We start from the raw sequence: 17,552 nt of genomic DNA, 5'->3' as shown, positions 1-17,552 counted from the left end.
TTGAGCGCCCCTCCCCCCAAGTTGAAGGGACCCAGGTGGCGCTGTGGGTTAAACCACAGAGTCTAGGGCTGCTGATCAGAAGGTCGGCGGTTCGAATCCCTGCCACGGGGTGAGCTCCCGTTGCTCGGTCCCAGCTCCTGCCCACCTAGCAGTTCGAAAGCACATCAAAGTGCAAGTAGATAAATAGGGACCGCTCCAGCGGGAAGGTAAACGGTGTTTCCATGCGCTGCTCTGGTTCGCCAGAAGCGGCTTTGTCATGCTGGCCACATGACCCGGAAGCTGTCTGCAGACAAACGCCGGCTCCCTTGGCCTATAAAGCGAGATGAGCGCCGCAACCCCAGAGTCGGACACGACTGGACCTGATGGTCAGGGGTCCCTTTACCTTTTTACCCCCCAAGTTGATGGGCATTCAAATGGTGTGGGTGCACAGTGTCATGTGATTGATTGTTGGGGTGGGTCTTGCTCGCTCCCCATATTTCATTCAAGTTTGCACCCCTGGTGTCTTAGCTACAGGACTCCAATCTACTCTCTCTCTCCCTCCATGCCCTTCCATTTGAACTTCTCTCTGGCTCATTATATTTTCATTCAGGGCAAAAAGGGGTTCGCAGGGGTTTGAAATGTCTGGAAATTTATCATTCATCTAGAAACAAAAAAGAAACAAATTGCCTTCTATATCTGACTGATTCAAGGTGTGTATTTTATTTTACATGCAGTCCGTTTTGCAGCCGTGTTTGCCCTGGCAGGTAAAACAAACCGAGTGCTGTTTGTGTGTGTGTATGTATTTCTTTGATGTGTTTGTCAAGGCCTTCGGGTTCTCTTCTGTCAGTGACATTGCTTTGTCGCCTCCTCTCTCCCTTCAGCTTTTCATACCTGTCAGCCAACAGCTTTCACCTGCGGCAATGGGCGGTGTGTACCCTACGCTTATCGCTGTGATCACTACAATGACTGTGGAGACAACAGTGATGAGGTGGGCTGCTTGTTCCGAACTTGTGACTCCCACACAGAATTTACTTGCAGTAATGGAAGGTGTATATCTCTTGAATACGTCTGCAATGGTGTAAACAACTGTTATGATAATGGCACGTCAGATGAGAGAAACTGCCGTAAGTTGATTACAAACTATGTATTGTCCTTTAGGATCTCACTCGTTAGGCTACAGAAGAAGAAACGTCTTTTTAAATAAATAAATAAATCAATAAATATTCTGTAGAAGAGAAGAAAGCACTTTGCAAAAACTGTCTGGTATTTTTTCATTCGCATGTAACACTAAACCAGGCTGTGACATAGCAAGAATGAGCAATAGGTACCCAGTGAGAGAATCATGGCACAGCTTCCCTTTTCTGCTGGTCCTCCTGCTGCTATGCAAACCTGGGATCTGTCTTCTGCAAACCGTTGAGCTGTAAAACAAGAACAAACCTTGGTTACAACTCATGGGTTTTTAGGAGCAGGACAAACCATGAGCTCAGGTTCGCACTTAATGCCAAGCCAAACCATAGTTTCACTCTGGCAATATGGCAGCAGCAGGGCTGAGGGAAGAGTGAATTAGTCATGATTTTCTCCTGGGTATTTGCAAGCTTGCTTGTTCTCACTAAGCCATAGTTTGAAGTAGTGTTTTGTGGAAACTAGACCACTGTGTCTAATCTACAAGGAACATTGAGAAACTGAATGGCTGCCGTTTGATTGTCTGTTGGCACCTGAGAAATGTTAGAATAATATATAAAGTGAGCTGGTTCTCACATCGCAGTGGCTGAACCATACTTTTTTTAAACATTGATTTAAGGCGAACAAGCATTTGATTTGATGGCTCAGGTGAGGGTGAGCAGAGGTAAAAAAGGGGAAGGCAGTTTTAGCGAAGACTGGGTTTCCTTTATTGCATATATCAACATGACTGATTTATTGCATTTGCCACCATGGAACATTATGGCAAGGACTTGAATCAATATTCCATGGTGCCATTTGTTGTGCAATTCTCGGGGCAGGAAGGGAGGGGGAATTGGTTTGATTTGGATTTGTATGAATGAAAAATAAGCATATATGATCCTAAACTGCTTCCTTTTCTGTTCTTGCTGCTGGGCCAGAGAACAAACAAATGAGGGGCTGGTTTCATGTTATTTGTGAACCAGTGACTGTGGTTTGTTTCCTAAGACAAACCATGGCAGGGAAATCAAGAACAAACTTTAAGAACATAAGGAGAGCCCTGCCAATGGTAATCTAGTCCAGCGACCAGCCTTTGGGAAACTTGTAAGAAGGAGCTGAGAGCAAGAGCGCCCTCTCAACTTCTGATTCCCAGCTACTGCTATCCAGAGACATTCTCACCTCAGACAATGGAGGTTGGAAGCAGCGTGGCTCTGAATATCCAGTTGCAGTGGATCACCTTGGCTTCCCAGCTGTGGGTTTGTTTGAGAGTTGTAATGTAAAGCCAGCCACTGGTGTGCTTCCTTCAGGGCACGGCAGGAGTGGGGAGGGAGCAATTGTAAGAGCTTTAGAGAAGTGTGCACCAACACTGCTCGTTCAAATCGAACCATGTTTTAAAATAGGCTAGTTTAATGTGACATGTGAACCGGGCCAGTTAAGGATAATGTGTACCAGACTGAAATTATATAGCGTATCATTGGTGCATATTTTATAACCACCCCAGTTTGTTAGTTCTTTGAAATTAAGGGGAATGTTGGCATTTCCTCCATGGAAATGATTAATATATCCACTGCTAACCACAGCAGTACCTAGCCCCATAGCTTTTTTAGACCAAGTGCTTAAGATGTGGGTTTTCCTCATGTCTTCCGCCTCTGGTTGCTTGCTGATGGAGCAATAGCCAGTGATGCTCATTGTGCATGCAATGGCCATGTCACCATCTTTGGTTGGCTGTACAGCTTGTGCATAGGACTGAAATGATCAGAGAATGAGTTTTGTGGTACTGGAGAGGGGTCTCCGGTCTTCCTTTCTCTACCTATATTGCAAGACCAGCAGAGAGAGTTTTCATCAGTGAAACCTTTGACACATATTTTCAATAACAATTCTACTAGTGGAGGTGGAACTGTCAAGGAACAGGAGATTACACTGTCTCGTTTGCCAGAGAAACAAATAGTGCCTTGGTAGCTACGGTGGCATAAGCCAATTTTCTTGGAACCTAGAGATCAGTGGACTGATAGGAGAAAGGTGAATAAGGCCCTTGTCATGAAGCCCACCCCCTGCTAGCAGCTGTGTCTCAGGTGCATTGCAATAGTGTGCCCATTCAGTCAGAAGGAAATCCTGCTACATTCCATGCATGAACTTTGCAAATGATGCCTAGGATTGCAGTCTAGATAGACCCTTCAAACTTTCAACCCGAAATGTGCAGTGTTTACCAGTCCTGAAGGGGCTCTCTAAGCCTTTTATTGCTGCATGCCTTCGGCCATGATACATTGCTGGGAGGTTGGTTGTTTGCGACTTGGTGAGTTGCAGGATAAGCAGGTCTTAATACTAAATGCTAAACCGGGGGCTTTGTTGTGATGCTGGATTAACATGAAGCAGGTGTCCCAATTGTTGCTTGGTTGTTCAGAGACATTTCTTTGGAGCAGTTGGCTGTAGCTGATGGAAGAATATATGTTTTGAATCAAGAGGCAGATGCTCTTTAGGAAGACAGAATGTCCTTAGAAGAACAGATTCACACATACAAGGGAAAACTGACTCAAGCCTTTACTACTCACACAACCGTTTTAAATACTTGCATTGAAAATCCATAGCTAAATTTGGCAAATAATTTAGAAAGGATTGCGGTGTTTTTAAAATATATATATGAAAAAATGTAACCGTTCCATACAAATAATATAGACGGAAGACAATTGTTGCTAGATTCACTTATAGTTGTCCAGCTATGACTAAATATGCCATGTGAGTTAGTTTCTGTCTCTCATGATATGAGGCACAACATGTCTATTCTGCCTTAACAAATAGAAATCTGCTCCATGGATATGCAGTTTGAAAAGTGCTTTTTACCATATTTTGGATAATTCTCCTAAATGAATGCAGAAAGCAGAGGCAGGAAAAAGTTGCAATCATGGTTCAATAGAATGTATACCTGATTTAAAGAATGAGCATATATCAATGGATAAAATAGTTATTTTGAACATACAGATAATGAGATTGAGCATGAGATAGTTAAACTACTGTCCTCAGAGTGAATATATAAGCTCAGTCTTGGAGAAGGCGTATTAGGCATATCTGGAATTGATTACTAGATGCATAAGGGTACCTTTTGAAATTTCATCCCAGAACAACGCTAATAGGGCTGTGTGCAATTACTTTTTGAAAAACAGAAGCGTGTTATTTTTTTTAAGAAATAAGAAAACTCTTTAATTTTTTTATTTTATTTTTTGCCCTTTAAAGCTGACCGTACTTGTCAACCTGGTTATACAAAATGTCAGAGCACAAACATATGCATTCCTCGAACATATCTTTGTGATGGAGATAATGACTGTGGAGACATGAGTGATGAGAGCCCAACTCACTGCGGTAAGCTAATGGTTCCCCCCCTCAATTACCCTCCTCCATTTCCTTCGACTCTGCCTTGATTTCTGGTGAAAAGCCAAACATTCTTGTAGCTTCTCTTCTTTGTTTTTGCTTTTTAGGATTGCCTTGCAAAAGACACAATTGACGTGTGTATGGGGGTGGGGGGGAGGAGAGAGAGAGAGAGAGATGGCTATATTCTGTAACTTCTAGAATTTAAATAAAAGACAGAAGCTCCTTAAATAAGAGCATCATGGACACTATTGGAATATGTAGAAATGGCGAAACTCACTGGAAGAATAAGGAAACAAGATGATAGAGTCTTTAACTTAAGAATGGAAATCATGTATTGATTTTTTTTTAAGTAAACAAATACAATCATTAGTCAGATTAACGTAAAGATGTGCAGTGAGATAAAATCAGTTTTTAATATATATGGGATAATTAATAATTAGGCTTAAACTAGGAGATTCAGCGAAGATACTATAAATTTAAGCAACTGCAGAAAGGGAGGTCGGTCAGAATGGGGTATTGAAATTTGTATCTTTTTTATTTGATGTAAAATTAAGTTGTGTTTTTTCTTTACCCTTGCAGTTTCGCTGACTTGCAGTAGCAGTGAGTTCCGCTGCTCCTCTGGGCGTTGCATTCCTGCTCATTGGTACTGCGATCAAGCAGTAGACTGCGCTGACAGCTCAGATGAGCCCACCTCTTGTGGTAAGTGAGAAGTTAAAAACAGAGCTGTTTGCAAAGGTATGCCCTGAGTAGAGAACGAGATGAATTAATTGATTGGCCAGTCTTACTGTCAGGTGTTGGCAAGTCAAATCCAAAGAACGAGACAGTGCTGCTCTGCCCCTCCCCCACTACCATGCCCCTCTCCCTCATTTTAAGAGGCAGTGGGAAGATGGAGAGGAACACCATCTACCCCCAGGCCCTGCCAACCATTTGAGGCAACTCCATATTTACGTGGGGGTTGCGTTCCGAGGCACTGTGCATTTAAGTGAAATCACGTATATTGGGAACACCATTGAAAAAGTCTGCAAACCCCCTCTGAACCATCTGGAAACCTTTGCAAAACCCTTAAGAACCTCAGCAGCACTTGCCAGATGCCCTCTAAACCTTCTTGCTCAAATGCCAACTCTCCAAGGCCTCAAAGGTCCATGCAAAGGCACTTGCAAAGGCTCGTGAGATTGCTGGATGCTGTTTTTGTGCCATTTTTTGCACATTTGGGGGGGGGCGCGTTTCTGTCCCTTCAAGCGCCACTTCCAGATTTGTGGTGATGCGTGCGCACACAGGCACGCGTGACTTGAATGTGCATAAATGGGGAGTTGCCTGTACTGGATACAAAACTTAGACCTGCCTCTTTGCACAACCCAGCTGGTGTATTCACATTCCAACGTAGGAGTGCCGCAAGTTCCTTTTGCCTGTGCCGCCTAATGCATCTGTTGGCTACAGGTTAGTTAGCGTTGGCCAAGAGAAAAACAATCACTTACACCTTTTGAGGTTTTAGTTTTGCCATAGTTAGCGTTACGTCTGAATGTGGCCGTCACATGACTTCTAATGTGCTAGTAGGAATAATTCAAACAGAGCAACACTGTTCTTCTTTTCCCAGTTTCCCCTGTGCGGAGCTGTTCAAGCGAACAGTTCAGATGTGACGATGGCAGATGCATACCAGCAACGTGGATCTGCGATGGTGATAATGACTGCGGTGACATGAGCGACGAGGACCAAAGACACAATTGTGGTAAGTACCTATCGGACATAAAGCTTTACAGTTATGACATTGTAATGTTGCTTCTTTAACCCCTAGACATCTTTCTTGGCAAGCGCAGGGCTGCAGAAGACTTCGGGAGGTCAAAGAGGTGTTGAGGGACTTGTGTAAATGACTAATAGGGCAAGTTTATCTTAAGATTTAGTGTCAGGAGTATAACGTATTCCTGGACACAGCAGAGTTAACCGCAGACTTTTCTGGATGCTTCTGGCTGTTGTGTAATTAACTGTCCAGCACAATGCAGGAACTCAGCAACTCCTTGGATAACTATATACAGTATTTATTGCAGCAACTAGTATCCATAAGTTACTATTTACAGACTTTACAAATAAAAGAAACAAAACATAAAATTTTTCCTCTCTGTCTCTCTCTCTACACTGACCACTTACACCACACCAACTTAACACTAACACTAACCACTAACACCACAAGCTCTCACACAGAGCTCACTCTTTAGGAACTCATTGACCAATCACAGGTCGTTGCTAAGGGTCTAGAGAGAGAGCAGATCTGGGCTTTCTGCCAACTGGTAATTGCTTGAAGATAGACAGCTGAATTTCTGCACGTAGGCAATTTGAAATCTCTAACAGTTTAAACCAGCTGCTGAAATATTGTGCTTTCCCCCCCAGCAAACCGCAGCTGCTCAGCCTCTGAGTTCACATGTGCAAACAATGCACCCCCGCTAAGAAGGTGCATCCCTAGGGCTTGGGTCTGTGATGGTGATGCTGACTGCAGCGATGCTTACGATGAGCACCAGAACTGCACAAGGAGACCGTGCATGGGCAATGAATTCGCTTGCAGCAATGGGCTATGCATACGTAACGCTTACAGGTTTGTTTATGATGGGTTGGGCAGTTTTGGCTAAGAAAGTACAGCTAATAGTAAAGGACCTCAGCCTGAACTTAAAAGTCCCATTTTAGCCTAGAGCTCACCGTGTAACCAAATTGTTGTTGTTGTTCAGTCGTTCAGTCGTGTCCGACTCTTCGTGACCCCATGGACCAGAGCACGCCAGGCACGCCTATCCTCCACTGCCTCCCGCAGTTTGGCCAAACTCATGCCAGTCGCTTCGAGAACACTGTCCAACCATCTCATCCTCTGTCGTCCCCTTCTCCTTGTGCCCTCCATCTTTCCCAGCAAATACAGGTCCAAATACAGGTCACTTAACTCAGCCCCAGTGCCCTGCCATTAAGCTTGCATCTAGTGAAAAATGATGTCTACCTTCTAGGTCAGTGTTTTTCAACCACTGCTCCGCGGCACACTAGTGTGCCACGAGATGTTGCCTGGTGTGCCGTGGGAAAAATTGAAAAATTCAAGAGAATTACTTTATATATAGTCAATATAGGCACAGAGTTAATTTTTTTATTTTTTTTTTTTATAAGAATTTATTGACATTTTTACTTATAACCACATACAACCTTAACCACACCTACATTTATACACATACTAAACAAATACAATTACACATCTAATACAAAAATTGCCATGATTTTCCTTCTTAATCAGACATCTCAAAAAAAAAATTTCTTTTTCCAATCTTGACAGTTGACTTCCCCTGCCTTTTCACCTTCGAGTTTATATCCATAATCTACTTTTTAACCTCTTCATTTAAAAAATTAAACTTAATTATATATATAAAGAAGAACATTCATCTTAATCTTCATCTTAATCTTAATCGTCTTAATCTATAAACTTAAACCACTTAAATCGACTTTATTTATACTACATCCTCATAAATCCTCATAGATCATCCTCATCACATCTATCTCTTCTGTCCTTTGAACTGCTGCTAATAACATAAAAACTTAAAATATCTCTTTTCATGTTCACACAGATAATAAAACAAACTATTGTTGACAGTGTTCACCCTCCAATTTCAAAGTACCATAACAGATTACTTTTAGATTTTGCTTAATACATCACCCCACACCCCCTCTGTCCATTCTTCTTCTCCTGATGGCATCAACACTGAACTTCCATGCATCTTCCCTCTCCAAACGTCCACAGATCCAGGCATAGTCCAAAGCTCTCCTTACCACGAGCTCCGAGGTGTCCAACTCTCCCTCTCTCAGCTTCTCCGGTTCTTTGTAGCATTCCTTTTCTTCTTGTAAATACCTTAATTCTCTGTCCCTGGCCCCCGAGCTCACACCTCGGGGACTGGATATAGCAAATCTTGACATCGCCTTGGGGCTGCCACCCCCAACAAGCGAATTTCTTCTCCGAAGTAGCTCACTCATTTCTTTCCATCTTTCCATCCATCCTCTCAGCTCTTTGACAAGATTTTCTTCCAAAGTGTCAAAAGTTTTGTTAGCCTCCTCTGTGGGCAGTTGGTTCCATTTCAGACCCCCACACAAGACTTTAACTTTTCTGTAAAGTAGTTCCACCTTCAAGGCAGTGAGCCTTTGTTCATCTGTTAGTCCAGAGTTCAATACCAGTTCAAGGACGAAACCCAGCATACTGACAGAGGAGGAGCAAGTGGGTATCATATTTCTTCTCCTGTCTCTTTGTTCGTCGCCATTTTCCTAAGCTGGAGCGCAAACACCGCAACTTTAAATAGAGATATTTTCCGCTAGTTAGCTTCCCAAGAAAAAAGTTTGCCAGTCTCATGTATCGATTTTAAATACTTTATAACCAGTTCTGTGGCAGCAATCCCTCCAATTGGTTAATTTCTTAGGCTCGAAGGGAGGGAGGCAGGCTGCCTTTCTCCTTCCCCCCGGATCGTTCCAAAAACACGATTTCTGCCAAGATTATTTACTCACGACCACCGGGTTCCTTTAGCTCCATTCTTCACAGGTAGAACTTAGACGCTCACCGCGGGCTTTGCCGCCGCATTTGCATCCCGGTTGGGGCATATCCCCGTAAGCCCGGCTCCGTTGTCCCTTCACCCCCACTCCCCCTTTACAGGGGGGCAGGGGAAGGGTTCGGAGCCTCCGCGGGCGCAGCCGGGGAGCCCAGGGTGCGGGACGCTCTTCCCGCACCCCAACCGGAGCCGCGCGCTGCGGTAGCGCGGCTCCTAACCCCCGGGATGGACAAGGCGCTTCGGACCCGAAGCAGCCTTCGACCACCCGGCGATGGCGTCGCCGCCGGAAGTCCAGAGTTAATTTTTTTAAACATTTTCTAATGGTGGTGTGCCTCGTGATTTTTTCCATGAAACAAGTGTGTCTTTGCCCAAAAAAGGTTGAAAAACACTGTTCTAGGTGCCAGATGAAAACGTTCCTCTTACAACCAAGCCTTTGACTGTTAAACAATCTAAGGCAGAGCTTTCCAAACTGTGTGTCACGTCACATTAGTGTGCTGGCTGCAGTGTGTAGGTGTGTCACACGAATGCTCCCTGCGCTCCTGGGGCTGGAAGGAGTTAGTTTAACGTTTGGTTTACTAGTAAAACTGAATTACTATGTCACGAAACGATGCAAAACTGAATTACTGTGTCGTGAATTGTGTCCAAAAAGTGTGTCACCAACTTGAAAAGTTTGGAAAACTCTGGTCTAAGGCCTTTTAAATGTGTGTGCATGTCTGTGTGAGAGATGTGTTGTTGTGTTGTAAACTGCCCTGTAATCTTTGGGTGAAGGGAGGTATATAATTTAATAATAATATTAATGAACTTTTCCTCTTTCTTAAACCTATGCTAGAATGCTGGCAAAATTCTGTGATGCTAGACCGCTATTGTTTGATGCTATAACAATGAACCCAGAGCAGTGGAAGGTGGAGTTCTATGCTCACATGTGAGACAGGGAAAAATATGCCCATGGAGGAGTTTCTCTGCCTATTTGCTTGCTGTGCTGAAATTCCCTGTCCAGCCCAACCAGAATACTCGTCCAGAATTTGCCTGATCAGAAGCTGCATATATAGTGGTGCCCCGCTAGACGAATGCCTCGCTAGACGAAAAACTCGCTAGACGAAGGCATTCGTCTAGCGGAAGGCTGCCCTGCAAGACGAAAAAGTCTATGGGGCTGCCTCGCAAGACGGATTTTTTTTTTTCCGTCTAGCAAAAACCGCGATTTGCATTGGTGCTTCGCCAGACGAAAAAATCGCTAGACGAAAATACTCGCAGAACGAATTATTTTCGTCTAGCAAGGCACCACTGTACTGCAATTTTGTGTGCTCCTATTGCCATCCTGTTCAGCGTCTTCACGTATCATGATCAACAAAACATTTGTGAAGCTTTCCCCTGAAATCTTTTTGTATGCAATCCCTTTGAAGCGGAGCTTCTTCAATGGAATAGTTTCTCGGGTCTGTTTGAATAAGGAGCAATCCTTCTGCCACGATTTTCAGATCAAGCCATTTCACCATACCAGAGCAGTGTGCAAAAGACCTCTCAAAATTCTCTGCCTTATTTGTTGGCAGAGAGAATAATGTGGACATACTGTTATACTGAATTTCTCCAGGGAAAGCAGACATTCTTCAACAGTTTCTCAAGGATTATGGGGGGTCACCACCAGCAGTGGCACAGCTTCTTTCCTCCCCTCCAATTTTTAACATTCAAACTTGTTGGGAGCCTGGACACAATTTTGTTTCCTCCACAATGCCCAAGACTTAGGGTTAGTTTGAGGCATTATGGGTGGGGTTGGGGTAGGGAATGGCAGCTACCACAGAGAAATAGATAATATTCAGAGAAAGATATGCAAGGAGGTATTTTTCTAGAGGAGTGTGAGCAAAGAACAATCTGATACATTGCAGATCAGCCCTTGCAACAGGTAGACTTCTCCAATGGTTGAAGAAATGAGAGCTTCAGCTGTTGTATACTAGCATTTTTTTTCCTGGTTCATATTAACCAGAACTTACCTTTCTGCCTGGCTGGCAGTTTCCATCTGTTTCGTAACGTACCAGAACTGGATTTCTTTTCCAGGTGTGACCGACGTAATGACTGTGGTGACAGCAGTGACGAGAGGGGTTGCATCTATCAGCCCTGTACACAATATCAGTTTACCTGTCAAAATGGCCGTTGCATCTCCAAAGCCTATATCTGCGACGGGGACAACGACTGTGGCGATGAATCAGATGAACTGGAGCACCTTTGCGCTACGCCAGAGGCAACCTGTTCTCCCCATCATTTTAAGTGTGACAATGGGAACTGCCTTGAATTGGTCAAAGTCTGTAACCGAGTGGATGACTGCTCTGATAACAGTGATGAGAAAGGATGTGGTATGCATAGAACCTTTTTGACTGAGCCGATTTTTATATACAGTGGTACCTCGGGTTACAGGCGCTTCAGGTTACAGACGCTTCAGGTTACAGACTCCGCTAACCCAGAAATAGTACCTCAGGTTAAGAAGTTTGCTTCAGGTTGAGAACAGAAATCGTGCTGCGGCAGCGGGAGGCCCCATTAGCTAAAGTGGTACCTCAGGTTAAGAACAGTTTCAGGTTAAGAACGGACCTCCAGAACGAATTAAATTCTTAACCCGAGGTACTATTTCTGGGTTAGCGGAATCTGTAACCTGAAGCATGTGTAACCCGAGGTACCACTGTAGTGTTCACATTCAGCTTGAGAAATTGTGTGGTTTATCTTACCATTTAGTTAACACCCACTGTATATAATAACCCAGTGTTCTTAGAAGAGCAAATTCATACAGCAGATTCATCTTAGCGTATGCCCAGGAGTGCTTGGTTAGGTGAGCCAGCAGAAGCAACTCCTATTGAAGGAGGATTGGGAAGCAGTTTGCTCTGCTTATGGTTCCCTAAAGACAAAGGTGACAGAATCTACGTATTACTGGTCCACCAGGACTGATGAGGATAAGAAACTGTTGTTTTCTGTGAAACCAACTATGACCATTCTGTGCAGCCCGGATGTTTGCTGCTGTTGTAGTTGATTCAACAGTTGATGCAATCCGTCACTATATGTAACATAGCTGTGGCACACGCAAGGTGAACATTTCCAGTGAAATCCAGTGCTGCCATTGCACTTGTGAAACAGCAGAGGGAACTCCTAGTGAAAGAGGGCTGGCAAGCAGTTTTCTTTTATTCCCCCTACACCACCTTCCATGCAGTTCTGAAAGGTCACCCTAACCACCTGGAGCAGATTACAGTGGTACCCCGGGTTACGTACGCAATCCGTTCCGGGTCGCGGTACGTAACGCGGGCGTGTGTATCACGAACGCACAAAAAAAAACCCCGGAAGAAGCGCGATTTGAACACTTCTGCACATCCGGGGGTCGCGCTCTCTCTGGAAACACTTCCGAGTTGCGGGCATTCGCCACTCGAACGTCCGCAACACGGGGTGTGCGTAACCCAGGGTACCACTGTAGTGGTATTAGTGGCATGGGGGGCCTGCAGCAGGAAGGAGAAATAGGAAGGAATCTCTTTCCTTGTCTTGCGTTAGTGGGCTTCTCCGCTAATCAAACCCCATTCCAAGAGCAGAATGGCAGCTCTTTAAATGTACAAGCAGAGACCAGTGCAGAAATTCAGCCGCTGCATTATTTCCGGGTGAAAGTTGAGTGATCTATTTTGTTCTGCTTTCTGGCTATAGGTATAAACGAATGTAATGACTCTTCAATCAGCGGCTGCGACCACAACTGCACAGACACCCAGACCAGTTTCTATTGCTCATGTCGTCCTGGATATAGGCTCATGTCCAACGAAAGGTCTTGTGATGACATTGACGAGTGCAGCGAGACACCATCCGTGTGTAGCCAGATTTGTGAGAATACCATTGGCTCCTACATCTGCAAGTGTGCGCCAGGCTACATCCGGGAGCCGGATGGGAAAAGCTGCCGGCAAAATAGCAACATCTCGCCTTACCTCATCTTCAGCAACCGCTACTATCTGAGAAATCTCACGACGGATGGCCAGTCTTACTCCCTCATTTTGCAAGGACTCCAAAACGTGGTGGCACTGGACTTTGACAGGGTGGAGAAAAGGCTGTACTGGATTGATGTGGGCAGGAAGGTCATTGAAAGAATGTTTTTCAATGGGACGAGCAAGGAAGTAATCATTAATGATGGCGTCCCCAGTGGGGAAGGCATTGCTGTTGACTGGGTTGGCAGGTAAATCTCAGTGCGTTGCAGTAGTCATTGCTGAGGTGGGAGGGAACACTGATTGTTTTAATATGGACTAACGTTTCCACCCATATTTTCCAAAATTTGCTAGGCTTTCTTCTAAATGTGAGTTAGACGGACCATTGTGGTGTAGTGGTTAGAGCAGTGTTTTTCAACCTTTTTTGGGCAAAGGCACACTTGTTTCATGAAAAAAATCACGAGGCACACCACCATTAGAAAATGTTAAAAAAAATTAACTCTGTGCCTATATTGACTATATATAAAGTAATTCTCTTGAATAGGAATCAAATAAACACAAAGAAAGTATTTTATAATTACTTTATTATGAAATAGTAAGTAAACAGAAATATGAAAAATTACAAAATACTTTATTCAGTGTGCAACCAGGGCCTGTTTGGCTGAACACAAAGCTGATATTCTGGCTGGAATTTTTCCCAAGGCACACCAGGCAACATCTCGCGGCACACTAGTGTGCCGCGGAACAGTGGTTGAAAAACATTGGGTTAGAGTGTTGTACCTGCGAGATCAGGGTTCAAATTCATGAAACTCACTGGATGGCCTTGGGCCAGTCACATTCTCTCAACTTAACCTACCTCACAGGGTTGTTGTGAGGATGAAATGGAGAAAAGGAGACCAATGAGCTCCTTGGAGAAAAGGTGGGGGTATAAATGCACTCAAACAACAGAGAAGGTGGGCTATAAGGGCAATCAATCAATCAATCAATCAATCAATCAAAGAAAGCCATGCATATCTCACTTGTGCCTGCTATTCACAGTCCTTTGCATGCAATCCTTACCGACAGCTCTGTAAAGTCAGTCAGCATTACAGTGGTACCTCAGGTTACAAACACTTCGGGTTTTCAAACTCCGCTAACCTGGAAGTAGTACCTCGGGTTCAGAACTTTGCCCCAGGATGAGAACGGAAATCGTGCGCTGGCAGTGCGCCGGCAGCAGGAGGCCCCATTAGCGAAAGCACGCCTCAGGTTCAGAACGGTTTTGGGTTAAGAATGGACCTCCGGAACGAATTAAGTTTGTAACCCGAGGTACCACTGTATTGCGATTACAGGTGACGGACTGCATCGGTAGCAGTGTGCCTGGTGGGGCTTAGGTTAAGTCTATTGTTACTGGCTTTTCCCAAGTTCCCTTGGGAAAGCAAAGTGGGTTGCCAAGCAGTGTCTCTCTTTCTGTCCTTTGGGTGGGGAGGGATTTACCTAAGGGATGGGGAAGAGAAGTGACCAGAGACGGGGTGATGGCTACAGCACTTGCCCAATAACCAAAATATGTCCATAGGCTAAGGTTACCAGACGTCCCCGTTTCCTGGGCACAGTCCCCAGATTTACAAATCAGTCCTCTGACAAAATCCATCTATTTAGTAGGAAGTTGAAAAGTGTCCCTGGATTCATTGAAAAAAATCTGGTAACCTTACCATAGGCCTAAAAAGGTTGGCAACCCTTAAGGAAAAATGACAGTTGATATAAAATAAATAAAACGAGGAGCACTCTGTAACAGGCGCCTTGTAAAATATTTCAGAAAACTCTACTGGGTAGATTCCTCCAAGGACTGCCTCTACGTGTCAGAGCTTGATGGTCGGTTCCGGAAAAAACTAGCCGATCGGTGTTTGGATCCCAACAACACCTTCTGTTTTCAGTACCCTAGAGCTATTGTTGTTCACCCCAAATATGGGTAAGCTATTTCCATGATTATTTCTGTTTAGTACAATTGTTTCATGGTATCCTGACTGTGGAAAACCATTGGGATAAAGGCTAATGAGGGTATTTTTAAAAAAATCTACGATGAGACACACAGATTCTGAATGCATTTAACATACTTGCTTGGAGATCATCCTTATCTACCTCTTTCAGAGGTAAGGCTGAATGCATTATCTACTACTCACGCTGCTACTCATTTATTCTGATTTAGCAGTGCTGCAGTGAAAGAGGCAAAGTTCAGAACTGAAAGAACGAAGCTGATATTCACCAGAACCTGAATATTACAGAAAGGGGGAAGTGTATATAAGCTATATGAGAAAGCCACCAAGTCTGCAGATTTGGGGAGGGGAGGAAGAGGAAGTCCTTTTGTAGAAGTCTGTTCCACTCACACAAGGGAACCATTGGATTTCACCCAATTTTACTTATAACTAATGAAATAAAAGTATACATTAGCTGATGGGTTCCCTGCTTCCTCCCACACATTGTTCCTTTCAAACCACCATTTTTTTTACATTGTTGCATGTTCTATAATTGCATTACAAATGAAGACTAGATTAATTTTACGCTGTGTCTGTTTAACCAGGCAGGTCTATTGGACAGATTGGGGAGAACGAGCATATATTGGACGCTTGGGAATGGATGGCAAGAACAGGACCGTGATTATCTCTACCAAGTTAGAGTGGCCTAATGGACTCACCATAGATTACACCAACGACAAGCTCTACTGGGCGGATGCCCACCTAAACTACATTGAGTACGTACATAGAGAAGAATAAAGCAACTGGGTAACTCTTCATACCAAATTTTGGGGGTTGCCAAATTAGCCTAATTCAGCTTTATTAAAAGGACACAACCATGATTACCCATTTAGAATATTTGTTAGTTCAGTTGCGTCGCTGTAACGATTTATGGGTGTTTGTCACTAACATCAAAATGTTTTAGAGAAATATACTTCTGTTTATGCAGGGGACCCAGGTGGCGCTGTGGGTTAAACCACAGAGTCTAGGGCTTGCTGATCAGAAGGTCGGTGGTTCGAATCCCTGCCACGGGGTGAGCTCCCGTTGCTTGGTCCCAGCTCCTGCCCACCTAGCAGTTCGAAAGCACATCAAAGTGCAAGTAGATAAATAGGGACCGCTCCAGCGGGAAGGTAAACGGCGTTTCCGTGTGCTGCTCTGGTTCGCCAGAAGCGGCTTTGTCATGCTGGCCACATGACCCGGAAGCTGTCTGTGGACAAACGCCGGCTCCCTTGGCCTATAGAGCGAGATGAGCGCCGCAACCCCAGAGTCGGACACGACTGGACCTGATGGTCAGGGGTCCCTTTACCTTTACCTTTACTTCTGTTTATGCTTTATAACAAGTATGAAAATTATGAGCAAACTGTTTTGCTTCTCTCAGAATGTCTTCATCAGTTTTCTCTTCTGCATTGCATTTCCACCCAAATCTGAAAATCTGTAGTCAGTCACCAAAGTAGTCTGTCGACAGATTTGGTAGTTTAGCATTCTGCATTATGTCTTCGATAAAAAAAGGGTTGGGAATAACAGGGGAAAGATTTAAAGCTACTTGAAACATATCAAAGTATAGAGGACAAACAGCAGAAAGGAATTTGGGATGTTTAAAATTTAGCAGAAAATATAAATGTATATCAGACGTGAAGTAACTTTCGCAGCCTGAGTGCTGCCTTCTCTTTGGGGCTACTTTCCAATGGTCACATGTTAGCTGAGGGTGGGGCAAGAAGCAGCAAATACTAATCACACCTTTGTTCTGCTGGGTAGTTTCTACACACACTCGCCCCTCTCTCTCCATCCTCCATCCAGGTGAGCAAGAAGCATTAGCTGAGTTCAGAGGCATCAGACTAAAACACTCACAGATGGTACAGCCAATGAGGGGTGTGGCCTGGGAGAGTTTTGAGGGCCAGATAAATAGGCCAGGGGGGCACACCAAGCCTCTGGGCCTGTGGTTCCCTAGCCCTGCTGTACATAGCATATAGCTCAGTTTATAGTTTTACTTAATAACCATAACAATAATAATGTTATTATTTGTACCCCGCCCATCTGGCTGGGTTTCCCCAGCCGCTCTTGGTGGCTTCCAGCAGAACACTAAAAACAGAATAAAACTTCAAACATTAAAAACTTTCCTAAACAGGGCTGCCTTCAGATGTCTTCTGAAAGTCAGATAGTTGTTTATTTAATTATATGAATATGCTGTTTACATTCTTAATGGTGAAGAAGCCTATGGAAAGCACTCTTTGAAACCCCAAAGGCTGGCAACAGATAATATGGAAGTGTTCTTCTTTCCATCAGCAGCTATGGGAAACATGAGACTTGTGGTCTTAGGGATTGTGACTGTTACGTCCCTTATGCCAGTCTATGGGTAGGTAAACCCCATATTTTTGGGGGCCTCTGTACCCAGGGGCATGCCTGGTGACCCTTGGAAAGACAGAGGTTTAAAACGCAGACTTATGCCTTGAAAGCACGGGGCAAAAAGTAAGTGTGGATGAGCCCTAAATTAATGCTTTAGTTTTATCCTACTGGCTGCACTCAGTACTCGCTGAAGAATGGCCAAAGCAATTATGTACAAAGTCTTTTTTTAAAACAACAACAAC

General features: G+C 44.2%; 1 protein-coding gene across 3 annotated transcripts in view; it reads left to right on the top strand.

The window, feature by feature from the left end:
• The window catches only part of LRP2 (LDL receptor related protein 2), a 143,174-nt gene that overhangs the window by 89,007 nt on the left and 36,615 nt on the right, over positions 1-17,552 (top strand). For all 3 annotated transcript variants that reach the window (XM_033166659.1, XM_033166648.1, XM_033166639.1), the window contains 9 exons: positions 861-1,103; positions 4,366-4,491; positions 5,080-5,199; positions 6,095-6,226; positions 6,883-7,084; positions 11,097-11,392; positions 12,714-13,230; positions 14,772-14,924; positions 15,534-15,704. In XM_033166659.1, coding sequence (XP_033022550.1) covers positions 861-1,103; positions 4,366-4,491; positions 5,080-5,199; positions 6,095-6,226; positions 6,883-7,084; positions 11,097-11,392; positions 12,714-13,230; positions 14,772-14,924; positions 15,534-15,704 — 1,960 coding nt within the window. The remainder of the gene's footprint in view (positions 1-860; positions 1,104-4,365; positions 4,492-5,079; positions 5,200-6,094; positions 6,227-6,882; positions 7,085-11,096; positions 11,393-12,713; positions 13,231-14,771; positions 14,925-15,533; positions 15,705-17,552) is intronic.

Source organism: Lacerta agilis, chromosome 1 (assembly GCF_009819535.1).
Source record: "Lacerta agilis isolate rLacAgi1 chromosome 1, rLacAgi1.pri, whole genome shotgun sequence".
Classification (NCBI taxonomy): domain Eukaryota; kingdom Metazoa; phylum Chordata; class Lepidosauria; order Squamata; family Lacertidae; genus Lacerta; species Lacerta agilis.
This window is presented reverse-complemented; position numbering and strand designations above follow the sequence as displayed.